Source organism: Neomonachus schauinslandi, chromosome 1 (assembly GCF_002201575.2).
Source record: "Neomonachus schauinslandi chromosome 1, ASM220157v2, whole genome shotgun sequence".
Lineage (NCBI taxonomy): Eukaryota > Metazoa > Chordata > Mammalia > Carnivora > Phocidae > Neomonachus > Neomonachus schauinslandi.
Genome location: NC_058403.1, coordinates 129,716,737 through 129,744,539, shown reverse-complemented (window position 1 = coordinate 129,744,539; position 27,803 = coordinate 129,716,737). Strand labels below are relative to the sequence as shown.

Sequence of the window (27,803 nt, the reverse complement as noted above, 5' to 3'; positions counted from 1 at the left end):
TCTGAGGAATAATATATCATGATATTTCTCTTCTTATCTACTTCCGGAACAGTTAAAAATATTAACTAAAAAGAATAGCAACCAACCAAACAAGCATTCAACAGGTATTAAGGGAACTCATCATACTTTGTAGTTAATAGTAGCTTAAAAACTACGGGAAATAAAGTACACAGTTCATTTCTGCCTTAAGGAATTTACAGGTTATATGCAAGAAGAGACTAATATGCGTGAAACCATTAAAAAACAAAAGAGGGTGGTAAATATTATAATAGTTATTATTTTAGTGATTATTAATTGAGACCCTTTAAATGAGTCTGTGGCTTAATCAGGATTCATCTGATTTCAGGAAACAGAAATCTACTAGAAGACGACTTTATTGGAAAGATACAAGGTATACCATAGAAAGTAAGGCATCAAGGCCCTAGAATCAGGAATTACTGATTCTTGAGCTCTTAATTCAAATTATAAGGGGAGAGAATCTGATTAATTCAGTTTAGCTCACTGTTCATTCCCAATCAGTTGTGGCCAGAAAAAAAGAGGTCATGTGGCATCTTGAGTTGCCCAAGGCAGACATGGTTGACACCTACATTATAACTATCCCCTCTTCTTTGATAATAGAACCCACTACTACTTTCAGGCAGAAATGTGCCTAAGCCCAGAGGATGAATCATGACTAGTCCAGGTTAGTTATTATAAATGCATTCCCCTGGGACACCTGGGTGGTGTCCTGCATGGAAAATTTGAAAGAGAGAAAAGCAAGAAAGGCGGCTGCCTTCGGCTCAGGTCATGATCCCAGGGTCCTGGGATAGAACCCCACGTCGGGCTCCCTGCTCAGCAGTGGAGTCTACTTCTCCCTCTTCCTGTCCCTCTGCCCCTGCTTGTGTATTCTCTCTCTCAAGTAAATAAATAAAATCTTAAATATATATATTATTACATATATAGATATATATATATATAAAATTGCATTTCCCTTTTGCCAGATATGTATTTATCCAGACTCCTTTTGAGCTGGAAGTGGATACATCACATAGTTCTGTCCAGTGAGATATAAAAAGAAGCCTATTAGAAAAGATTTTCCTCTCAAATAAAAGAGAGATAAAAGAGAATCCCTTCCTTTCTTCCATACTCTTGACTCTGAGGATAAGTCATGCCTTATGGAACAAACCAAAGAATTCCAGAGGTGCTAATTCAGAGCCCTGATATCACTGAGCCTCAGAACTAATGCTGGAACTGCTAACATCTAGAGTTCATTTTAATATATATATTTTAAATAAGTATTAATTTAATCACTTTTAATCAGGTATTCTGTTCCCTGTATCCAAAAAGCTAGGTATCTCTTCTGGGGCTGTGATAGAAGTAGGTTCTTTCAGAAAGGGATATGACGACAGGAAGGAAATTACTGGCATACCTGGTATAGGTTTGTAGGGCCCAGGCATGGTGTTAAGTACCACATACCTATCCTTTCATCTATTCTATCCTTCCACTGATCCTCTACGGTAAAACAGTATTATCTCCCTTTCATGGACAAGAAAGTGGAGCTTCATAGAAGGTGAGTAGCTTGTCTAGTGTCTAAGTGCTAGAGACAATGCAAAACAAATGCAAATCCAAGGGCTTGCTATACTCCTCCAATTTCACAGTTATTGCCATCCAAAATTGTACATTACATACTTTGGACACTGAAATAGTCATGAGAGAAGAAGATAAAGGTGGAGTAGACAGAAAATTTCACAGAGAAGGAGAAACTTGACTAGACCTTCAAGAATAGGTAGAATTCAGAGAGGAAAAGCAAGGCTGGAAGAGCATTCTAAATGGAAGGAATACAGAAGGCAGAATGAAGGGAATGTTGATGAGACAGTCAGATTAGGGCTATGTAGGGTGAGGTGATATATTAAAGGGTTCGAAGAGCCAGGCTGAAAAGGTTAAATTTAATATGATAAAGCTGGAACTAGGGAACACTGGAAGGTTTGTGAGCAAAGCAAAAAGCAAAATATTGACAGTAGTTGATGGAGATTTAGTTGGCATGGATTCTAGTCATATAGCTATTGGAATTATCCAAGCACAAAACAAAGAGAGCATGATCTGATTTTTTTTCTTAACCAGGTTACCTGCTATGGTCTAAAAGAAAGTGATAATTTAAAGGAAAACAAAGAACTTGATGACTGACCAGATATGGGAAATGACAGAAGAACGTTTCCTTTAACTATTTTTCTTTTTCTTTTCTTTTTTTTTAAGTATATATGTATTCTCTTCTTTTCATGTGTCTTTTCTTTCTTTCCTCTGTGATTTTCTTCAAGTTATGTTCTATTCTTCTGTCCTCTCACTCCCTTTTTCTTGTCCAAGCTGGCTGAAATGCTAGCTGCAGCTACACAAAACAAAGCATTTGCCAAAAGGGAAGCCATAGTGGTTCTGAAATTATGGACAGATTTTTTTTTCTTTCAGTCAATTCCACAAAGGACACAGGAAAAATTCTTGGTGGGGAAAAGGAAACATGTTAGCTTCTCCTTTTTAGGGTGATCAAAGATTAATTTATGTTTGTTAATGAAGTTATTTTCAGAGCCTTACCTACTAAGCTCTACATGCTAGCCCTGTGAATGTTGTATTTATTCACCTAACATCTCATTTCTTTTCTCTACAGATATTCTCACTCTAAACTGAGGGGACCAGGGGCAAAAACAGAACTTTCAAAGTTGTTGGACCTCAGCACATTGTTGCCCTCAGCAGATTTCTTTGAGACTGTCTCATTGCCTAACGAAAACGCAACATATAGAAAAGCTCAGTAGAAATCACACCCCTAACAGCTCTTCCTCTCTTCGGCAATTCCTTGAGATCCTAAAAAATGTTCTTTGAAAATAAGGGACAGACTGATTTAAATAAGAGCTCTTATCTGGTTTGTTTAGGATGTCCAGGAAAGAGGTGATATGCAAAGGCATCGAGAGTCAACGGTTGGTGTTTACACCAGACATTTCCTTTTCTCTCTTTGTTTGTGGCTTACGTCTCAACAGTTTGGGGAAAGAAATTCTGGGAAGTGAATGTAACTCTAGTTCATTACATTGGACTAGAACTTCAAGGAGGCACCAATACCGCTGCACCCTTTCTTTGCCCGAGAGTCCAAGGAGGAAAAGAAAGAAGACAGACTCCCACAAAACAGTAAGAAAAAAACAAACAACCCAGAAGAAAAATGGCTAAAGGCTAGAACAGACCATTCACAGAGGAACCTGAACAGTCAACAAAGAGTAGAAAGAGGCTCAACTCTACAAGCGATCAGGGAAATGCAAAGTAAAATGAAAACAGATGCCATTTCTTGCCCATCAGGGTGGCAATTAAAGTGTGATAATATCAATATTGGCAGGTGAATAGACAAATGGGACTCTTAGTCACAGCTGTAAATTGATATATATTGGCACAGCACTTTAAAGGGCAGTTTCATGGGATCCATTAAAATTCGAAATGTGCATATCCCATAACCCAGGAGTTATACTTCTTGGTGTTCACTGCAGAAAAAGACTCATGTGGCTCCAGTTAGACAGGTTTGTTGCATGTTATTCGTAACAATGAAAAAATGAAAATAACCTAAATGTCCATTGACGAGGGAATGGCTAAAGAACTATGATATATCCACATCATGTAAAATTATGCCAGAGTTAAAAAGAATTAGGTAGGGCGCCTGGGTGGCTCAGTCGTTAAGCATCTGCCTTCGGCTCAGGTCATGATCCCAGGGTCCTGGGATCGAGTCCCACATGGGGCTCCCTGCTCGGCCAGAAGCCTGCTTCTCCCTCTCCCACTCCCCCTGCTTGTGTTCCTGCTCTCGCTATCTCTCTGTCAAATAAATAAATAAAATCTTTAAAAAAAAAAAGAATTAGGTAGATCAATACACATATTAGAAGTCTGTTGTTAGGGGCGCCTGGGTGGCTCAGTCGTTGAGCGTCTGCCTTCGGCTCAGGTCATGATCCCAGGATCCTGGGATCGAGCCCCGCATGGGGCTCCCTGCTCAGCGGGAAGCCTGCTTCTCCCTCTCCCACTCCCCCTGCTTGGGTTCCCTCTCTTGCTATGTCTCTCTGTGTCAAATAAATAAAATCTTTAAAAAAAAAAAAAAAGAAGTCTGTTGTTAAAGGGAAAAAAAATCAGGTTATAAGATGCATATGGTATGATACTCTTTGTGTTAAAAACATACAACAAAACATTATATATTCTAAATATATATGTACTCTAAGTACAAATATATAGCATAAGTATACATTTTCTACAGGTATACTAAAAGAACTACATGTTTTCTATTAGTACAAGTACTTTCTGTAAGTACAAACACCAAATATTTTATATAAGTACACAAGAGGGAATGCCTAGAAAAAGGTCTGAAAGGATTCATACCAAACTACCAGCAGTGGTTACCTCTGGGAAGGGATCTGGGATACAGAGTTGGTGGTCAAAAGGTGACTTAAACCTTATGTTTAGCGCTTTTATGTTTTTTAAGAAAGGAAACATACACATGTATTCTCAAAAGTGGGTAAGGAAAGGAAAAAATTTAAACACAAAGAATAAAACTATGGAAATGGAGCTGACAGTGACTAGGGGTGAGTAAAGGAATATGGGTAAGTTCTACCAGCTTTTTCTCCCTGCGCCTCCGCAAGTGTTAAACAGCTTCTGCTTCCCTGATCTACAAAAGTCTGCTCAGTGATGCCTCTTGACTCAGAAGATCAGTTTCAAAGTGACTGGGAGGATATATGTGTGAGTAGGAAGCCAGTGGTGTAGGCCAGGGCTGGAGATGAGGTTGTCAGACATGTTAGATTTGATTCCAACACTTGAGAAAAGGACTAAGAGATTCTCTAACAGGCAAAATTCAGAAGGAAATTTCTTTTTTGTTAAGTGGGTAGCCTCCTCAAGGGCTGTGTTGGAGCAATTCACTGGTGTAGACTGGTTTAGGTGTTGATTTGGGTTTTTGCTTCGTTTTGACGGAAGGTCTGAAGTTCTGATCCTGATCTTTATTAACGTAGATATAGCAAAGTACATATATCAGAAATGACTAAAAAAATTTTTTTTTAATGGGAAAAGACTCACACAGCCTCCCTCTTTATTTGGCCACTCTCATAGAAACCTGGAATTTAATACATAACTTTGTCCCACTATATTAGCTTTCTTCCACCATGAAGTTTGCTAATATAGCATAATAGTTAATAACTCACATTCAGGGGGCACCTGGGTGGCTCAGTCAGTTAAGCATCTGCCTTTGGCTCAGGTCATGATCTCCAGGTCCTAGGATCAAGCCCTGTATCGGGCTCCCTGTTGGGCAGGGAGTCTGCTTCCCCCTCTCCTTCTTCTGCCCACCCCCCTCACCCCACTTGTGCTCTCTATCAAATAAATAAATAAAACATTAGAAGAAAAAAAAAAAGAACTCACATTCAGAAGGCTAACTGGTTTAAAAGCATTACTCTGATATTTATCACCTATGTGATCCAGAGCAAATTATCTGACCTCTTTGTGCCTCTGCTCCCTTCTCTATAAAATTAGAATAATAGTACCTAATAGTACCTAAAGATTAGATGAACTGGGACTCCTGGGTGGCTCAGTCAGTTAAGTGTCTACCTTCTGCTCAGGTCCTGATCCCGGGGTCCTGGGATCGAGTCCTGCATTGGGCTCTTTGCTCAGGGGGGAGCCTGCTTCTCCCTCTGCCTGCAGCTCTCCCTGCTTGTGCACTCTCTCTCTCTGACAAATAAATAAATAAAATCTTGGAAAAAAAAGATTAGGTGAACTAATAGAAGTAAAATGGTTAGAATAGTACCTGGTACATAGAAAACACCCTATCAGTATCAGTAATTACTGTCATTGTTGTTACTTACTTAGTAAGTCAATCACTTTTCACAGTTATATATTTAGGCAGGTCTTATGAAGCCATTGTGAAGATTAGGTCAGCTTGGTTCAGACCAACCCCAAAATTCAGGCAACCTGCCTAAGAGATTAACTGTTGAATGAATAAACTCTTATGCAGATACTAGGGTTAAAGGGGAAGAAGCCGGGCTTAAGTAACATTGCTCAGTGGACAGACATCTCTGCAAGTATGCACAAGTGAACGGTGATGTATGTTGCTATGCTGGGCCATGTGAATACAAGCCCAATAGAAGCTGAGGCACCATACCTTGAGATTTAAATGGAATTGGCTCAGACTCAGCCTACATACAGTGGGAATAGCACAATGTCTCTTCCTATCTCTCTGGGAATTCTGAGATTATGATTTATGCTTTTCCAGGTCACTTCTGGTGCCAAGCTTCTGTTCTTGCTGAATTACTTCATTTGTGGATTGCCGTACTGCCCAGCATGCATTCCCTGGCTATACCATGTTGCTATAGAGAGGGAAAAGAGACCCCTTCGTTGATATCCCTCACAAAACCCCACTGGCACAAAGCTTTGGTGTATGTAGTAGAATCTTACTAAAGGAAGGTTAGAAACAATAGAGTGGCGTTATGTTACCAAGTCACAGAGCAAAGATTCATAAATTTTTTACCTCTTAACTCTCTTCTTAAAGCCACTCCCCCTGCTTGTGTTCCCTCTCTCGCTGTGTCTCTGTCAAATAAATAAAGAAAATCTTAAAAAAAAAAAAGTACTTTGGCTGACTTCATTCATCGCCAATTTCAGTCAAGGTTCTTTGTGACAAGGAATAGCCACAGAAATTTTGGCTGAATTAAGCAGGAAAGGAATCTCATAGAGGACTGAAGACCCAGGTTGGAAGTTTGTGTCTCCTGAAGGGACACACAAAATCATGCTGTGGAATTTGGTCCAGTGAAGAAGCTTCAGCTGTCCCTGCTGGGCAGTGAGTTACATCCCAGCTTGCACACTGACAAGAGGAGACCGCGCAGCTCTAACTGATGCCATGGTGGCTGCTGCTGTTGCCACCCTTCTCCAGAATGTATTTATTCTCTGTAGTCCCTGCTTTGTGGCATCATTAGTCCCCTATTCAAAATTTAGGGCAGGTGCATTTCATTGGGGTGGTGTAGGTCACACGCCCAGGTCTAGATGCAAGAGAGGCTGGGACAGCAGTCTTTCCCCCAAATGTGAAGGATTCTCAAATCCACCGAGGCAAGTTGTTTATTGCAAATGTTCTCTATTCTCTATGCCAGTGCTTCCTGAACTTTCATGTGTTTGTGAACCACCTGGAGATCTTGTTGAAATGCAGCTTCTGATTCAGTAAATCTAAGGTGGGGCCTGAGATTCCATAGCACTCAGGTGATGCAAAGCTGCTGGTCTGAGGACCACACTTTGAGTAGCAACGCTCTATAGCAAAGATTTTCAAATTTAGTTGCATATTGGAGTAACTTGAGAAACACTTTAAAAAAAAAATATTGATGTCCAGGTCTCACCCTTAGCTGATTTAATTGGTCTGGGATAAGGCCTGGGAATATAAACTTTTAAAAGCCTTCAGATGATTACAATGTACTCAGATTGGATCCTTCACTTCAGGCTTCAACTTCTTGTCACTTTTCAAGGTTATCTCTTTTTTCCAAGTTGTGAAATTTCCACTTTTCCAGCCTTGCTTGGTTTTCCCTTCAAATTCAATTACTCTCGTTTATTATGCAGAACAATTTGACACTCCACCCCTTAGTTCCTTGGACCTAATTTTGCATATCCAAAGATTAAAAGAGTTCTCCTAGTCCAGCCCTTTCCAAAAGTATGTATGTAACCTGTTACTCTGGAAGAGTGCAATCTGAAGTGATCCGTGGACAAAGAGTGAATATTTTGATGTGAATTGCTAAAAAAAAAAAGTAACTAACACAATAAATGTGATTTCATAAATACTACTGCTTAGGACAATGAGTCATTTTTCTAAAATTAGGTAAATAATGATATAGAGATTCAGAGCAGATACAATAAAAATCTTGAAAATGGTGTGTAAATGAATGAAGTTTGAGAGTGCTTATACTACTTATAAGCCTTCTATTAAAAATCCCAGGCTTTAGGAACACAAAAGACCTGGTGGAGGAGTTAAAATCAGCCTTTTTTCCTCTCCCTTCTCTTCCAGTCCTTGGAGGATAAGGAAGCAATATAGAGATTTATTTCTGAATTTATATGAATTATGCTACCAATCTTAATAAACTGACATGGCTACTGATCTTAAATAAAAATTTTTTTCTATTAAGTAAAGATTTTATAAGGTTTCAAGGAACTACCACCAACATTTGAAAAAGTCATAATCTAGACAAAAATAACTAAGAATTGAAAACTAGAAGAATGGAAAATAGGTTAAATTCTTTAACCAGTTAATCTTTGATAAGAAAATGGGTGAAAAAAAATTTTTAAGGTTTTATTATTTATTTTGTTTATTTGAGAGAGAGAGAGAGCTCGTGTGAGAGAAAGCACAAGCAGGGGGCAGGGAGAGGGAGAAGCAGATTCCCCATCAAGCAGGGAGCCTGACGTGGGGCTTGATCCCAGGACCCTGTGATCATGACCTGAGCCAAAGGCGACACTTAACTGAGCCACCCAGGTGCCCCCAGGTGAAATTTTTTAGACTTGTTGAAAGCTCATCCACAAACCCACAAAGCCAAAAAAACTCCTAAGCAGAAGAAAATTTTCAAACTGCCATAGTGACATCATTGTGAACTTTTTAGAACACCAAAGCAAAATAGATCTTAACCAGGATTATATTAACAGATACCTCGGTAGCAACAGAAACTAGAAGATGATAGAATAATATGTTCAATACTATGAGAAAAAAGACAACTGTAAACCTAGAATTATATATCCAGTAGAATTATCTTCAACAATCAGGAGCAAAAGAAAAGTATTTCAGGTGGGGAAAAAATCTGAGCACTTAACCACATCACACTCTCATTAAAGGAAATTCTATAGAATTTACTTTAGGCACAAGGAAAAGAATCCAGAAAGATCTGAGATATGCAAAGAAATGGTAAGCAAAACATTTTTACAAATGTTGGTGGATCTAAAAAACATGATGTCTAATTTATAGAAGGAAAAGAGGATAGAACTAAAGTAATGAATAATAACAACAGTTTATAAATTTGAAGGGGTTGTGCAGAGTTAAAACATCCTAAGAGCTTTGAATTATTCAAAGTGAGTAAAGACATTAGTTTTAGACTTTAAGTTTACATATTAAAATAGTAGAATCACCTTAAAATCTATATAGAGTGTATTGCTCTAAGTAAATACTGTTTTGATATTTTTCATTGTGAGTGTTTCTTAAACGGTCCTTTCTTACAAGTATCCTGTTGAACCTTTTATGGAAACATCCTTCCAGGTTGGTTTTATGTCTGTTTCTGCAAGGCATTCCAGATCCCTTGTCTGAGATCTTTTTGGGAAGGAAGAAGGGGTTGGGGAATCAATTTCTAGGTTTTGAGATTCTAACGACATGTAAGTGCTAACAGTTATACTCCAAACTCTTATGAAATGCAGGCAATAGGTTTTCAAAATTTCATCAAAGTTAAATAATTTTTATTTTCATCCAGAAATGGGACAAACTTCCTCATCTGGTTATCTACTTGGTGTTTTATATTTTCCCTAATCTATCCTTTTCCTGAGGATGATGTCATTCAGGGACAATGGCTTTCTGTAGTGTACTGGGTTCCAGCTCCCACCTTGAGCTACTTCAAATCCTTATCTCCTGCCCATATACTTCTTGGCCTCAAGTTAGAGACTAACAACATCTTGCCCACACTTAGGATTACCAACTATCCTGGTTTGCCTGGGACCTGGTTCTATGGGACTTGGGGGTTTTTTCAGTGCTAAAACCAGGAGAGTCCAGGGCAAACTAGCTGATTGGTCATCTTACACCCCAGCCCCCACACCTAGGGCTAGAGAAGAATCCGTTTAAGAAGTAACTACTCTGGTTTTCAGTTTAATTTCTGGCATCTTCAGATTTTCCTTCATTTCCTATAGGTTTGGCTGAATATTAAAAATAAGGTTAGTTATTATTTTATTCAGTAATGCTAGGTGTTGGTAGTGAGAAAGAGTTCAGGTTACAGAAGTCCACCACTATTCCAGCTTACAAAGTAACATTTTAATGCTTTTCATCGGTACCAAAGTGAAATTAGAGCATTAAAGTCATAGGGGGTTATCCTGTGAGTAAAGAATACTGGAGTGGTTCCCAAACGTGTGTGATTTGCTCCACCAACTGCCCTACAGCTCACCCTTGCTCTAGGCCTTGTTTCTCAGACCTTGAGAATGTTCTAGAATTCTCTAAGCAGGCCTGGTTTCTTCCTGTAAGGCCTAGAAAATAAACTCTCGCCCTTGCAATTTAAACTCCCTGAGGGAAGAAATGTTTGCCTGTTTTCTTGAATTCTGTATCTGCGGTACCTGGTTGTAGTCACTAAATACCATCAACATGTTTCTTGTAACTAGTGAACGCCCTGAACACTAACCAACTTGGTCTGCCCTATCTGGTGTTTCGTACAATCCAACTCCATCTACCTCAAACCTGGCAGAAAAGCGCTCAAGTTTGTGGACTTTTGCGGTCTCCTTCCCTGTTGTTTATAGACTTGGTTCTATTTTCTCTTTCTGTAGGCATTTAATTGATTTTGGGGGCGATGATAGAATAATCGTGATCGGCCTAATCCTATGCGTTCAGGGCGCCATTTTGAAACTAGAGCCTAGACGCATTAAAACTTTTTAAAATTTTAACATATATTTAAAGATGCATACTTATTTCAAGTGTGCCTCAAAGGCATTTTCGGGGTGACATCTGTGTCGGGGGCGCTGGGGGAAGGTCTATCAGTCTGTCTGTCTCACGGCGGTACTTCCCTGGCCGCGGAGTGCCGGCCCACGCGCACCCCCTGCACACCCCCGATCAGGGAGCCGACGTCCCCCCCAAACCCCCCCCGCAGGGGGCGGGGGGCTGCCGCCCATTGGCTGAGGCGTCTACCACGAGCCCCGGTACCCGGCGCAGGAGCCACCTCCGGGAGCCCCGCAGGCCACGCCTCAGTTCGCCAGCGCCCCTCAGCCTCGCCACTCCGCTCTTAGAGCTCCTCGGCCTCGCCGCTCGCCTTTGATTTTCCTCAGTCCTCTGACTTTTATCCCTTTGCCCAGTCGAAGCCAGGCAGCGCCACGAGCAGAGCCAACAGCAGCCCCAAGAGTGGTGCCAGAAGCGCAGCCTCCGCTCCTCCTCGAGCCCCATCAGCGGGAACTGCTAGCTGCCGCCATCATGGTGAGTTGAGGAGAAGGCCTGAAGGGCACACGCCAGGTTGGGTCCTCCCGGGTGGCGGAAACTCGGCTTTTCTAGCGCGGCGCAGGAGGGGGGGCAGAAAGCGGGGGTCACCCCGCTTCCCTATTCCTGGGTGCACCACAGACAAGGCCTGAGAGAGGAGAGCGAGGCGGCCCAGGGGGGTGGAGGAGGGGCGGGATGCCCGCGGGTGTCGCGGTGGGTGCGGCCCTGAGGACTCGCTGTGCCGCCCGCCGACCACGTGCAGGGCCGCGGCCTTCATGCCGCCCCGCCTGCCTCCCGCCGGCGCCGCCTGGGCTGTGGGGGCAGCCCGCGGAGTGGGCCGCCGGGACTCGGGGACCGGGGCGGGGGGAGGGACACCGCGCGCCCGCCCCACCCCCACCCCACAGGCCTCCCTTCCCGCGCTTACCGTGTGGAGAGGAGGCGGCGCGTCCTCCGCGAGATGGCGTCGGGCTGCCACCTCCCGAACGCCCGCTGGCGCTGTCTCTCTGAGGAGTTTCCTTGGCTAGAAGCTCCTTCCCGGCCCACGGGTAGGGTGGGGGTGGACTGGGGGGGGGTGTTGGGGGCGGTGCGCTCACGCGGGGAACCGGGCGGCGGGCGGGGACTGGAGAGCCTCGGTGGCGGCCCCTCGTGCCTGACCTGGCGCTGAGGGCTCCCTCGTGCGGCGACTATAGGCGGAAAACTCGCCCGACGCCATCGTTTCCGCACGAGGTCGGCCCGCCTGTGCTGCGGGACCGCAGACCTGAGCAGTTGACAAGTTTTGTGCTCGAGGGGGACTCTTTTTTCCCTCCAGATAAACCAGGAATTTCAACATAACGTACATACAGTAATACTTGCTCTTTGGGGCGTACGTTTATGTGATTTGGGTAAATGTAGAGTTGATTTCACCACGAGATGCAACTCTGAACACTTTTGACCAAACTTTACCTCACAGATGTATTATATACTGTGTGGATTTATAGTATGATCATTATTTTCCAATTTCAGAGCTAAAGGGAGGGAATTTATGTAGTTTATATTCCTATATATAAATACTAAAATGAAAATGTATACGTATTATTCTGTAATAATTATTTGTGTTATGTCGTTATCCATGTTACTAATTACTTAATTATCACTGAGTTACTATAAAAAAATTCTAGTATTTTTTTGCTCTATATTTTTATAGGAAAGGGGGATGCTAATACCTTTTTTTTTTTCCTGATTATAACTTATTACAGCTTATTAACTCTTTTGAAAGTAATAACTGTAAGAAAACAAGTCCGTCCCAGCACCCCTAACTACTGGTCAAGTTATGCCCTTCCAGATTGTTTTTATGCATGTATTGCATGTAGATAGGTAAATTTATTTGTACCATGCCACATAATACTATTTTATTTTATATCCTATATTCTTCACCTAATGTATTGGACCTTATTTCAAAGATAAATTTTATTTTATTTTTTAAAGATTTTATTTATTTATTTGAGACAGAGAGAATGAGAGACAGAGAGCATGAGAGGGGGGAGGGTCAGAGGGAGAAGCAGACTCCCTGCGGAGCAGGGAGCCCGATGCGGGACTCGATCCCGGGACTCCAGGATCATGACCTGAGCCGAAGGCAGTCGCTTAACCAACTGAGCCACCCAGGCGCCCTCAAAGATAAATTTTAAATGATTTCAAATGTGTAATGTTAAGACTATAAGATTATATTATTACTTATTTTTATCAAATTCCCTTATAATGAATACTTTTTCTGTATGAAACAATACTGTAGTAAGTATATTTGTGCAAATGTTTTGGCATGCTTATTCCATTAGTTCCTTGAAATTAATAGCCAGGAGTGGAAACAACTGGGTGAAAGGATTATGCCCATTTTATAACAATTTTAAAATTTTATCTTTCCAAGTTACTCTTAATGGAACAGGTACTAGTATGTATTCCCAATATATGTAGAGTGATCTCTTCTCCACACTCTTTCCAGTGAGAGTTGTTATACTTTTTAAAGTTGCCAATCTGATAGCTGGAAAATACGTCTTGATGTGCTTTTTTTTTTTTTGACCGTTAATGAAGTTCAAGTCATTAGCTTTCAAAATTTCTTTTTATAAATTCTGAATGCACCTTTATATTTGGATGTTTATCTTTCTTCTAAGGATTTATAAGAACTATTAATTCTTTGTCATTTACAGTGGTGATAAAGAGTTGCCTTTATTTCCTGATTTCAGTGGAAATGGCTGTTTCATTTTAAATCCAATGTTAGCTTAAAATTACATCGAGAAGATTCTTCCTTTTTACGTAGGTTTCTAAAAATTAAAAAATGAACGCTATATTTTATAAAATGCTCTTTCATTGGTGAATTACTGTAATAGATTTCCTAAGAATGAACCATCCTTGAATTTTCAATATAAACTGTTCTTAATTGTATGTTTTTTATATACTGCTGGAATTTTGCATCTCTGTGTTAGGGACAGAGGTGGACCATTTTGATAAGGTTTTGTTATTTAGGTGTTCATTTTGTAAAATGAATAATACTCTTCTCCCCTCTTTTCTCTGGAATTTTTTTCAATTAAAGTGACTGAATTTTTTTTTTTAAGTTTTTTGTTTATTTAAAGTGATCTCTACACCCAACGTGGAGCTCAAACTCACAACCCCAAGATCAAGAGTCAGGAACTCCACCGACTAAGTTAGCCAGGCACCCCTGAATTTTCTTTCTCCTACACTCTTTTATCTACCATTGTTTCTGTCTTGGTGCTCTCCCCATACACACACCTACACATGCACAAATAATCTGTTTACAGTTTGAAAAAACTCCCAGTGAAACTGAGCTAAGAATCAAGTATTCTTTCTTAAGATTGTTTTTTAAAATTGCCATTTTTCTAGAAAGTTGGCCATTTCATCAAGATTTCCAAATTTACTTCCAGAGAGTTTTTACATAGCATTCTCTTATAATCTGTGGTTATATCACCTTTTTCAAGACAAATGTATATTTTTGCTTTCTTGCCCTTTTTCTTGCTTAGCTTCATTTATTGTTTGGATTTCCCCCCCCAAGGGTCCACTCTTGGATTTACTTATGAGGTTTTATTCTGATTTTCATTTCCTATTTCCTTTTAGGTTTTCTCTTTATTAGCTGCTTCTTCTGTGGATAGAATTCTGATAACTACAAATTAGACCTTTTCTGTAGTCATTTAAAGATAGATCTTAGTTTGCCTTGCATATAGATACAGTAGTTGAATGAAATAATTTTAGCTGACAGCCCAGGAGCTTTAGTAATGATACAGGCTTTTTTCAGCTTTTAGTTATTTTTGTCATTTCGTTATCCAAGCATAACAGGGAATATATTACTGTAAATAGCAGTGATGAGGGCGCCTGGGTGGCTCAGTTGGTTAAGCGACTGCCTTCGGCTCAGGTCATGATCCTGGAGTCCCTGGATCGAGTCCCGCATCAGGCTCCCTGCTCAGCGGGGAGTCTGCTTCTCCCTCTGACCCTCCCCCCTCTCATGTGCTCTCTCTCATTCTCTCTCTCTCAAATAAATAAATAAAATCTTAAAAAAAAAAAAATAGCAGTGATGAGAATTATGTATATGACGGCCTCCCCAAGTTCCCCCCCCCACCTAATATCCTAGCATTACTCATCTCAAAACCCACCAACTCACTTGAAGGTATAATTAAGAGAAATAATTACTTATTATGTTAAATTTACCTTAAATTTATTTTCTGTATACTATTGATAGTTAAGATGAATACTTTAACACCAAAATTTTCCTTTAACCTAAGCATTTATTTGTGGAGTATTTTTGGCAATAGTTTAAAAGTATTAAAGGTTGCTTATTGGTTGTGGATGTTGTATATATAAATTATAATTGTATGTAAATATACACATAGTAAAAGCTTAAAAATCCCTGATCAGTCTTGTTAAAATGGAGTACTTTGCTTACTTTGTTAGCTTTGAGTGCCACCTGCTGGCTGAGGACTAAGACAGGATAGGGCCTTAAGATGTTGAGACACAAGTAAAATGATTTGATGAGTATTACATTTAATTTCTCAGTTAACCAAACTGAATTTGAGTAATATGATTTGATGACTATTACATTTAATTTCTCAGTTAACCAAACTGAATTTGAATAAAGCAATCCCAAACCAAACGTCCTATAATATGTAATGGCCTTCTCCCCTACCCCCCCCAAATTATTGCTTAGTGTCTCAAGTATCCATTTTACTTCTGTAAATCAGATATGAGAATTACAACTTTGCTTTTCATTTCTGGACACACTCTCACAGGGTTTCTCAACCATGACTATTCACATTTTGGGACAGGTAATTTGTTGTGGGAAGCTGCTTTTGCAGCTTGTAGGATGTTTATAGGATGTTTCCTGTATCCTTGGCCTCTACCACCAGATATAAGGAGTACCCCTTAGTTGTGACAACCAAAAATGTCCTTGGACCACAAAATCTCCCCTGGTTGAGAGATAATACATTATTATAATCCCTTATAATCTGGCACAGTTTTCTGGCCTGATGTTATACACCTCCAAATTAAAATACATTCATCCATTGTCATTCACGCACAGATAATACTAAATAGTTTGTCAAATAGAAAGCTACCCAAAGTTCATCCACAGATGAAGGGGAAATTGAGAAGGAGAAAAGAAAGTCTTTAAGAATTTCAGAACCACTGTTTTGTTTTATTTGTTTTGAACTTTTGGAAGAGCTAACTGAAAAGGATTGGTAAGTTGTTTATAGTGAAGCGAAATCTAGTCACGTTTCAATAGTTCAAGATATGTGGCTTATGTGATATAGTCCCACGTGGAAAAAACTAAAATTAGAAAACTAAAATCAAAAACTTTAGAAAGAGGTTTTCGTACTATTTCATTGTATTGAAATACTACTATACTATAGTTACAGAAGAGAATTAGGAAGTACCCAAATAGAAACACATAAAAGTAAATACAGTTGACTCTTGAACAATGCAGGGATTAGGAACACTGACCCACCCTCCCTCCACACAAACTCAAAAGTCGGCATATAACTTTTGACTCCCTCAAAACTTAGGTACTAGTAGCCTGCTATTGACCGGAAGCCTTACTGATAACATAAACCATTGATAAACACAATTTGCATGTTATATGGATTATATACCATATTTTTACAATAAAATTAGAGAAAAAATATCATTAAGAAAATTATAAGGAAGAGAAAAATGCATTTACCGTACTGTACTGTATTTTTTTAAAAATATCTGTGAATAAGTGGACCTGTACAATTCAAATCCATGTTTTCAAGGGTCAATTGTATGTGCACAAATTAATAGAGAAAAACCAAAACATTTGGTGATTGGACAGTTTTGATTTCCTCTCTAATTAGTATGACAATTTGTAGAATCTTATATTTACCAGTAACTTCTAGCATCTAACAAAATAGAAATTCTACCTACTTTAGTATTGTTACTAATTTCTATAAAAATTACTGTGCTTGCCTTTTAAAAAATATGTATCAGTTGGTTTTTTTGACCTTGTTTTTCTCCATGAGAGGAAGTATAATAGGTTTATCTCTCTTGCAGCCTTTTGTATTTCCCTCTTACAATCAATAGGCACTTCATAAATGAACTCCAAATAACTTCATAGTTCTTTGAAGTTCCAGTTGAAATGAGTTGTTAATTAATAAAGCATCTACAAAATAAATAAATGGTAAAACCAGGAAAGAAGCTTTTTAACCTATTGAAAACAAATTCAAGTAACAGGACACTAACTTATTTTGGCATACCACATTATATTTTACAAAATGAATTCGCAGATGTTATCTCACTTCATTCTCAAGGCAATTTTCCCAGATATAAACAGCTGCTAAGTGTGGCTTATAACCTAGTAAGGGACATGAATCTAGATCTCCTGACTAAATCAATTTTTGTTTCATTCTGCTATACTACTTTTCCAACATATATATTACCAGAAAATTTTGCTTCAGAAAAATTTATATTAATATTAGTATGGAAAGACTAAAGTTAGAGTTCTGAATCAGAATCCAGAAAAATAATGAGTTTCATGTGTGGGTCTCTTTATTTGAAAATATACTGTCATTTATTTCTGTCAGCCTACTGTGAAAATTAGAATTATCAGTGGGACTGATTTGGTGTTATTGAAGAAGAAAATGTTATTTCAAAAGATGCTTTGAACACCTTAGCACTAGAGGAAAAGATTATAAGCCTTTTTTAGCAGGAGCTATGATACGTGAGCAAATAATGTTTTCATGACCATTTCCAAAGTAAATGCATACTAACACATGGAGTATTTAATTATAAAATCCATGTTAATTTTGGTGAGTAGAAAGAGGAGGGAAAACAAATTGGTTTAAATCTTTGATGTGTGTTTTTGATGCAGATTTTTTAAAAGTTCATTTATATTTTTCAAAGATTTCCCATGCTTTTTAATAAGGTACTCAGTAAGGTGAAAATTTGCTTACTGGCATACAACAGGATGACTTTAATAACTATTTTTACAAATTTGAACTTTCCAGTTCACAAACTCAGTATAAAGTCAGTATTCTACTTTATGTAAGAGATGATGAGCAACACTGGTTTTAAGAAGGTACTATAGTCTTTTGTTAAAATCTCAGGCTGATCTATTCTTATTTTTATTTTTTTAATTTTTATTTATTTTATTTTATTATTTTTGAGAGAGAGAGTGGGGTTAGGAAGGGGGAGAGGGAGAGAGAATCTTAAGCAGGCTCCACACCCAGCAAGGAGCTGACATGGGGTTCCATCTCATGACCCTGAGATCATGACCTTAACGGATTAGGCAACGCAGGTGCTCCAGTCTGATTATTTTTAATCCTAATCCTGAACTGAGCTGTATTGTTGGCCAATTTACTATGAAAGTAATTTTTATGAAAAGATTTTGGGGGCGCCTGGGTGGCTCAGTCGTTAAGCGTCTGCCTTCGGCTCAGGTCATGATCCCGGGGTCCTGGGATCGAGCCCCTCATCGGGCTCCCTGCTCAGCGGGAAGCCTGCTTCTCCCTCTCCCACTCCCTCTGCTTGTGTTCCCTCTCTCACTGTGTCTCTCTGTCAAATAAATAAAATCTTTAAAAAAAAAAAAAAAGATTTTGTATTTTAAATACAAAGATTATTTCATATCATGTATGGTTTTTGCCTGAATGTCTAGTGATGATACCTACTTTACAAATTACAGTCTGCTGCAAATCCTGAGACTCCAAACTCAACCATCTCCAGAGAGGCCAGCACTCAGTCCTCCTCAGCTACAACCAGCCAAGGCTATGTTTTACCAGAAGGCAAAATCATGCCAAACACCGTTTTTGTTGGTGGAATTGATGTTAGGGTATTGTATTCCTATTTCATTTATTTAAAAAAAAAATTTAGTGAATAATGGGGTTTGGGCCTTGTTGTAAACATAAGTTTTTTGGAATTTCGTGCAGGTTTGGAATTGGTTTTATGTTTAACCTATAGAGACTGAAAGTATCTTTGACAAAGATCTACTACAGGTGGTTTGGGGATACTTAGGGGAGATATTTCCACATCTTCAGATCTTTATAGTATAATTGAAAATTTTGAATGCTGAATTTTTACTCTTAAAGTCAAATTCTTCTCCATAGATGGATGAAACCGAAATTAGAAGTTTCTTTGCTAGATATGGTTCAGTAAAAGAAGTGAAGATAATCACGGATCGAACTGGTGTGTCCAAAGGGTGAGTAAAACACGTTCAGTATGAAGATAAAATAACTGAGCTGTAGTATCTATATAGAGCAACATACAAGAATTCAAAATTTGTGTTCTTACACTTGTATAAAGTTGTTGTTTTGTTCCTTTTTTTCATATAAAGGATAACAGTTTGTTGTCAACTCTTCTGTTCAGTGATTTTCACAGTGTATGTAAATATTTCCCATCTTCATTTATTTAAGTGGATTAGTAAGTTTTATCAAAGAGTTGTTTTCTTCATGTATTATACAGTATCTTAAATTTTAACCATCTCGTGTTAGATAATAAATTCAGGTTCATGGATACGAGTTTTCTGTTAACAAATGATGTCCCACACTACATTAATCTTCACACATTCTGACATAGATCAGGGGAAGAAAATAAAAAGCAGTAACATTTATAGAGGATCAATCATGTACATCTAACAAATATTTATCTCAGTATATTCTTCATTCTTTATCACTTCTGTCAGTTATTTCATGGAATATTAGAAGTTTTGTACTGTTATGCTGGTGATTTTTATACATTATTTATCTGTCTTTCTAGCTATGGATTTGTTTCATTTTATAATGATGTGGATGTGCAGAAGATAGTAGAAGTAAGTAATCTTATGGCAAAATCTCTTAGTTAGCTTAAGGATGCGATGTTTAGTGTTGTTTGAGTCCTGAATATATATAGCCTTGTATAAAATATAGAAATAAACTTCCTGTTTGAAATCCAAATCTAGAGTAATCTTATGTAACTTGTCAGACCTGTTTATTTGTAATTGGACATCTGGCTTCATGAACTAGAGACAGGAAAGGTTTCAGACAGAGTATAAAGGTTTTCGATCAAATTCCAAGACTCTGTTCAACAATTGAGTGGTGAGGTTAAGATAGCTTCATGCTGATAAATTTTGATTGGGTGTGTTGTTAACTATTGATCTTCTCTGATGGTAGAAATTTTAGAAGACCTGGGGTGTTTACCAAATTCTTGAAAGTAAAGACTTTGAAAGTGATTTTAGTTTTGTTACTGTTTTATTTTCAGTCACAGATAAATTTCCATGGTAAAAAGCTGAAACTGGGACCTGCAATCAGGAAACAAAATTTATGTGAGTAAAGAGAAGAGTTGTTCTTTTTGACATGTATAACTTTTCAGAAAACTAAAAGTGGGCTTTGTTTTCATTTTATTCTTTAAAAAGGTGCTTATCATGTGCAGCCTCGTCCTTTGGTTTTTAATCCTCCTCCTCCACCACAGTTTCAGAGTGTGTGGAGTAATCCAAACACTGAAACTTATATGCAGCCTCCAACCATGATGAATCCTATAACTCAGTATGTTCAGGTAAGAATTACCTACATTGTTCTTTCTTTTTTCTTTTTCTAAATGGTATTGGAGATTTTATTGATGGGGGTACCTTGAAAATAAGCCAGTCTCAGTTTTTACTCTCTGTGAAATAAGAAATTGTGGAATTTCCATAATAAGTGATAATACTCTCTGTTTGAATATTTTGAGTGATGGGAAGGAAATCTGTTACTTTTGTTAGAAATTGTTTGTTCTTAGTTTTGTTTCTTATACCAAGATAAAATCTGTTTCTATATGGTTTGTAAACCTTTATCTTAGAATTGACCTCTGTAGCCACATAGAACGTATTCATCCATTTTCTCTGCCACGTGGGAACTCCTAAAATATTTGAAGGCAGCTTTTCTTATGTGTTTGCCTGGTTTATTTTCTAAGTTTGGCAATTCTAGTTATTCTTTATCTGCAGTGATTTTCAGATGCCTTCTCATACAGATTCCTGACTTCTGGGTATATTCTGGTTCTAGAATGGATAGGTTTCTGAAGACAACTATATTTGTAAATTCTATGAGTTTCTGACATGTAATTTATTTGGTCCTGGTTTCTTGAGTACTTGAAATGGGATTTGGAATACTTATCTCCTATTGATGCTGAATAACAGTGATTTTTTTCTTTATTTTACTTTTTTCAGTTTAAAAGACATTTTATTTGTAGGAAAAGAGAAATAGTAGTGAAGTAGTTCTGTAGTGTCTCTCATTTGTTTACATTTCCCATCTATCTGAAATGTAGGGTATATTTTTTTTTTCTTGCTTTAAACATGGTTAGAAAATCCCTACTTGTTCCTAACACTTACTGTGAGGTATTACTTACTTGGGTCTATTCATGTATATATTACATAGAGGATTTCAATCAATAAATATTTATTGAAAGACATAAGGCATTCTATTGGGTTTTTTTTTTTTTTTTTCAGTTTTAGGTTAAATACGGTCTTTAACTTGTAGAAATGAAATACAGAAAGAGCCATAAAGTATGTAGGAGGACTACACACTGACTACACATTACCCCAAAGGAATACAAAATTGCTTGAAAATGTTTTAACCAAGAAATAACAGATATATTAATATAACTTTAACATGGAAATCTGTTCTAATAGAGCTTTATCACCAGAGTAAGGAAGAAACTTCTTAGTGGGGATAAATATACATGTAAGATAAACATAGATGGACAAAGTCAGTCACTTCCCTCATTTATCTTTTCCTCCTCCCTACCCAAAAGACTAACATTTGACAAAGAATTTTTCTTCATGAAGCCAATCACTCCAATAGAATTCTGCATTTGTGTATAGAAAAATAAGATTTCTTTGTTTTCATATTTTGGTTGTATTGGGAATAATACTTCTTAATTTTCAAGAATTTTTCTTGTTAATGCATTTTTTCTATAAACTTTATTCTCAGGCATATCCTTCTTATCCAAGTTCACCTGTTCAGGTCATCACTGGATATCAACTGCCTGTATATAATTATCAGGTAATTTAAGAGGGAACAACATGATTTACTTTGGAATATTATTGAGGCCTTTATTCATATAAATTTCTTTAATAGTTTGTCATTTAAACTAGTTGAGTGTGCTTAAAATAAGGAAAAAAAGTTAGAATTAGTCTAGAATTAGGACCTTTAATTTAATTTAGAAAAAAAGGAACAATATTTTGACAGGAATATCCTTAACACAAAGTTTTCTCTTGTACTGTCTTACAAGATTTGCTCCTCCTTTGTATTTCAACATATATTTTTCCATCCTTGCTGTCAAATAGCTGAAATGTCCCAACTGACTTTTACGAGTTTTTCTAGTGGGATAGGTCAAAATAAAATGATTACTCAATTCTTAGAGCATTGAAATCCAATTATATTTGGTAGTGTTTATTTTAGCTGACTACTACAAGGTAGTAGTTCTCTGAATTTCTACCATAGATATGACCATATCTGTAACCCATGACCATTATCTATGGTGATAAATTCAAAGAACTATTTTTTTTTTCCTGAAAGCCAACACAGAAAATTGAGAAAAAGTTAGGGTTTATATATGAAAGTAACAAACCCTCAGGTATTAGAAACATAAATTACTTCTTTCTTCCATTATGTTTCTTTTACTACAGGTTCAAGAATCCAGCTTGATAAATACCTCAACATTGTCTGTCTTTCATATTTGTGAAAATATATAGAAATGGTTAACTGTTACTGCCTCTCTCTCTTTCTCAATTTTTTTATTTTTAAGATGCCACCACAGTGGCCTGCTGGAGAACAAAGGAGTTATGTTATACCCCAGGTAAGGTGAATAGCCAAACATATACTTCCTTTTTTATATATATATGCATATATATGTGTATATATATATATGTATATGTATTTATTATATTTATGTATTCATTCATTTATTCATTTATTTCTTCATTTATTTATGGAGAGGGAGAGAGAATGGAGGGGAGGGGCAGAGGGAGAGGGAAAGAGAAACTTAAGCAGGCTCCATGCCCAGTGCAGAGCCAGATGCTGGCCTCAATCTCACAACCCCGAGATCATGACTTGAGCCAAAATCAAGAGTCGGACATTTAACGGACTGAGACACCCAGGCACCCCTTCCTTTTCCTTATTTTAAAATATTTTCTTATTTTAACTATTAAATGTTTCTTGGCCTTTTGCCATCTCATGTATGCCTAGACATATTTTTAAATTCCCTTTCACATTATGCGTTATGTTTTATTAATTTCTTGTCAACCCAAGTATATTCTTCCATGTGAGAATCTGTGCTTTTCATTTCTCAGATTGTTCTTACATACTTAAGCCAGTGGCTGCTCTGCATATAACAGGTGCTAAATTACATATAGTCCAAGAAAGCTAGTATTAATACCTATGCTAATTCCAATTCAATGAATTTGGAATTAGTACTGAAACTGTCTCTAGTTTTCTACCCATAAAAAAATCTGTTGAAGAGAAGCAAATGTTTCGCTGTTAATACTGTTATATAAGAAATAAAACAAAAGAGGCTGTTAGCTCTGAAATTCTTGAGCCTTTACCTTTTATCAGGATTGGACCTTTGAATGATATGAGTTAAAATTCTCAGGCACTGGGAAATTCTCATTCTATTACTACATGTTGGAGTTTCTTTTCTTAGAGCCCTTCTAATCTGATTTTGTTGAAGTTTAGAAGACTTTTCAAATAAAAGACTGCCTTAGTGCATTTTAGCTGTTCAGTTGAAAGTTTCTGAAATAATGTAAATTGAACTTCAACACAATCCACATTTTAAATGCTCAATATAAGCTCACCTGTTTTGAAGAATAGATTGTTTAGAAATATATCTCATGTACATCTCTTTAATTATACTTTTTCATAATGTAGGCTTACACTGCTGTTAACTACCACTGTAATGAAGTTGATCCAGGAGCTGAAGTTTTGCAAAGTGAATGTTCAGTTCATGAAGCTACTCCATCCTCAGGAAATGGCCCACAAAAGGCAAACATCTAATTTTGTTCATTGATATTTATATTTTCACAACTTTTTGAAGTTTTAATAATGGCCCTTTGAGATGCAAGCATCCTTTTTCAAATTTAAATATGGAAGCCAAAAATTACAGAGCTTAAGTAACTGACTAATAATTTGGCAGTTTTTATAAAAGTTGATGAAATTTCAGGTACTCCCAAGCTTTCAGTGTTTACATATAGTTTCTGATTCAGTAGTTGTTTTCCCTCTTAATATTTTCATTGTGTTTAAAGCCATACTTTATTAACTATTAACATATTGGTGGAATACAGTAGACAGGTAGGTTTTTTAAGAATCCTCTCTTCAAAAGAGAGATTAGTATGAATTATACCTATCTTTTTTTTTTACCTGTTTAAACATTTACTTAGCTAAAGAGTAATATACAGTTATGGTGTTCTCTACATAACATTATAGATAGTAGCAGCTCTCAAGAGTGGTGGAGTCACTAGTGATAACTGAAATACTGAAATAAGTGGAGTTGCTTCTTCTTTTTTAATCATTAGAACAAATTTCTTTACTAACAGTGCTCTCTTCAGTGCTCCTATGTTTTTCTTGAGTGGGTGGGAATGTGGCAGTAGTTGATGTAATGGGAATGTATATAATAACATTGAAGGTTTCCCATTGGATTGTGTGAACATTTTCCTTGTGTTTCTCAGTGGAACAAAATGTTGAGAACTACTCAACTTAGAGTAAAAAAAATTCCTTGATTTAAGTGATTAGAATAGTTATAATTATCAGGTTTTATTTTGGATAGTATTTCTTGGAATGTTTAAGTTCACTGTTTCTTATCTAACAGGAAAATTAAAGAGCCTTAAGCAAATACCTGAGGGTTTTACTAACTTGAGCTTTATAACCAGTACTCTATCACTAAGATTCTAAAATATTTTTTAAATTTGACAAAAAGTTATATATTAAGTGATGTGTAATGAATTACATGAAAAGGTAATATATTGTGAATTACATACATAGTATTTTATGGATTACATAAGAATTCTTTAGAAAAAAGTACATGTATTCAACTTTCTTTAAAAAGCTTGTTAAAGTGAGTAAAATACTGAAAATCTTTTTTTTATCTTTAAGAAATCTGTGGACAGAAGCATACAGACTGTGGTATCTTGTCTATTTAATCCAGAGAACAGACTGAGAAACTCTCTTGTTACTCAAGATGACTACTTTAAGGTATGAAAGGAATAGTATACAGGATAAAAAGCATATTTGTCAGCTATCTGTGGTATGTACGTTTGAGATTACATAGAGCATTTAATTGAACTCTTGGCATTTGTAACTCAGAACCTCTGTGAGTTTTACCTGGCTATTTTATGCTGCTCAAACCTTGATATAGTGTAGTTTGTCCTTAGGGAAGAAACCTTTAGTAGAAGCTTATAATTGAAAAGGTTGTGAAAGAAGAGAGTTGAAAGAGAATATTGGCTTGACCAAATGGAAAAAGAGGAAATTTTAGGTACACAAAGCAGAACATACCTTGGAGATACCTCAGGTTCAGTTTCATTCCACTGCAATAGGGTGAATATGCAATAAAGTTAAGTTAAATGAATTTTTTTGTTTCCCAGTACATATAAAAGTTATGTTTACACTGTACTGTAGTCTGTGAAGTGTGCAATAGCATTATATCTAAAGAAACAGTATACGTACCTTAATTAAAATATACGTTATTGCTAAAAACTGTCATCTGAGCTTTCAGCAAATCAGAATCACTGACCACAGATCACCGTAACAAATAACAATAATAATGATAAAGTGTGAAATATTAAGAGAATTACCAAATGTAACACAGAGACACAAAGGGAGCAATTGTGTGGGGAAAAGTGCCAGTAGACTTTTAAGTCACTCTAATGGGGGAGGAATATTGTACAAAGGAAAGTTGTTTTTTTTTTTTATAACAGGTTCATTGAGATGTAATCCACGTACCATACAGTAAGCCCATTTAAAACAAAAATTCCATTTTTTAGTGTATTCACAGAATTGTGCAATCACGACCACAATCAATTTTAGAATGTTTTAATCACCCCTTAAGCCATTAATGGTCACTCTTTATTTCCCCCCAATTCCTCTACCCCTAGGGAACTACTAACCTACTTTTTTTTTAATAAAGATTTTCCTATTCTGGACACTTCATATAAATAGAATAATATGTGACCTTTTGTGACTGGCTTCTTTCACTTAGCATAATGTTTTTAAGGTTCATCAATGTTACAGTGTGTATCAGTACTTCATTTCTTTTTATTTATGGATATACCACCCTTTGTTTATTGATTACTTGATAGACAATTTGGGTTGTTTCCACTTTATAACTCTGATGAGTAATGCTGTGAACATACATGGACAAGTTATTCTATGAACCTATGCTTTTATTTGTATACCTAGGAATGGAATTGCTGAGTAATAGTACTATGTTTAACCCTTTGAGAAATTGCTAGAATTTTTCCAAAATGACTACAGCATTTTATATTCAAAGGGAAGTTTTTAACCATTGTTTTGTGTCTTAAAACAGGGAAAGGGGAATAGCTTTTTTCTATCTATGAACGGACATAGGATGAAACTTACAGCCTTTTTAAAGGGTATACTAAGGACTTCCATTTAATGCAGAAGAGTAGAGCCATAACAGCATTAAGTTCTTACCATCTTCTCAACAGGAAGTAAAACGCATTCATTTAAAGTTTTGACATTTGATCTCTTATTATTTCATTATACATAGTATAATTTAAAAGGAAAGAACTAGGATTGTATGGCAGCCTACCTTGCCCAAAGTTCTGAAGGTTAAATAGGTAGTACTTAAATGATTAGTTTGCAAAGCATAAAATAATCTCTAAACTTGAGTTTTCACCTCGTATTAGGCAAAAACCTTACTTTGAACCTTCAGTTTTCTGTTCTTCTGGGCTAGGAGTCAAAAGTTGGTAGTCTGAAGTTGTCTGGTATCTAGACCTATTTTGATCAGCCAAATGGTATTGTTGTTGTCCCGTCCTACCTGACTTGAGTTTGTGACCACTTTTCTGGGCTTTAAATAGGATATTATCCTGTTGACAGATTGCAAAATTTCCAGAAGCCACTCTTCTTTATATGACAACTGAATTTAATCTCTAGGAAAAGGGCACAGTTAAGCTCTTAGAGAAAAGAAAATACCATCGTGTTATTACTAGTTCACTCAGCTCCATTCCTTTTTGTAAGGCCTTACTTCCTAATTTCTGCACATCTGCAGGCAATATAAAGTGAAAGGAAATTTTACATATATTTTTTATTTACCTCTCCATTTCCTAAAGAGTGATATATCTTCATCACAGATTAAGTATATGTCTTTAAATATGCCAAAATTTTTATTTTTTAACCTAAAAGTGTAGCATTTCAGTTTGAAGTGGAATGCTGTACTCAAGCTGTGATTTCTACCAGATGCACTGTTAGTAAAAACCGTACTTTTAAATATTACATATGTTTTCCACCAGCTGTCTTTGGGGGCATCACTGCCAAATCATTAATTAAGAATCTTCATGAAATGACACTGACTCCAAGTCCTCTGTGTCTGGGTTTACTGAGATTTCTTTTTAAATTGTCGAATAAAACTTGTCATTGGTACATTTGTTATCTTAAAGTTCAGGAATGTTTCCCAGAAAGGATCACTTTTCTCTTGTTATTTATAGTTTTTTTAAACCCAGAATAAATGCTTTAAGTATTTTGCAACTATCTTAGGTCATAGTGACAATACAGAATTTTCAATGAAGTAAAAAAGGACTGTTTCTGTCTTTTCTAGGATAAAAGAGTACATCACTTTAGAAGAAGTCGAGCAGTGCTTAAATCTGTTTGATCCTTTCTGCTAACTTTCTAGTCTCATGGGAAGTTGCTGGTTTTGAATATTAAGAAGAGACTGAAAGTTTTCACTATTATAGAAATTTAATTCTGAATTTTGATAACTCACACTCAGACTTTCTTACATAAGTGTATTAGATTGCCTAGTTTTATTTTACATTGAAACTGTTCTTCATTAGATGTTTATTTAGAAACTAGTTCTGTGTTCAATATATAGTTGAAAGTAAAAAAGAATTGAGACTGAAAGGAATAACTTTAAGATTTATCTGTAAGGATTTTTTTTTTTAATTGAAATTGACATTTTAAGAGTTTAAAAGCAATTGCTGATTTTCAGGAAATTAGAA

The 27,803-nt window shown here is 36.9% G+C and overlaps 1 protein-coding gene across 1 annotated transcript; it reads left to right on the top strand.

Moving 5' to 3' along the window:
- Positions 1-1,520: 1,520 nt before the first annotated feature.
- Positions 1,521-27,457, top strand: DAZL (deleted in azoospermia like). The gene is made up of 13 exons (XM_021678712.1): positions 1,521-1,549; positions 11,026-11,143; positions 11,693-11,869; positions 18,315-18,461; positions 18,736-18,827; positions 19,385-19,436; positions 19,865-19,928; positions 20,019-20,158; positions 21,568-21,639; positions 22,385-22,435; positions 23,503-23,616; positions 24,724-24,822; positions 27,404-27,457. Exons 1-13 carry the CDS (start codon positions 1,521-1,523, stop codon positions 27,455-27,457), a joined length of 1,209 nt encoding a protein of 402 aa, XP_021534387.1.
- The last annotated feature ends 346 nt before the right edge of the window (positions 27,458-27,803 follow it).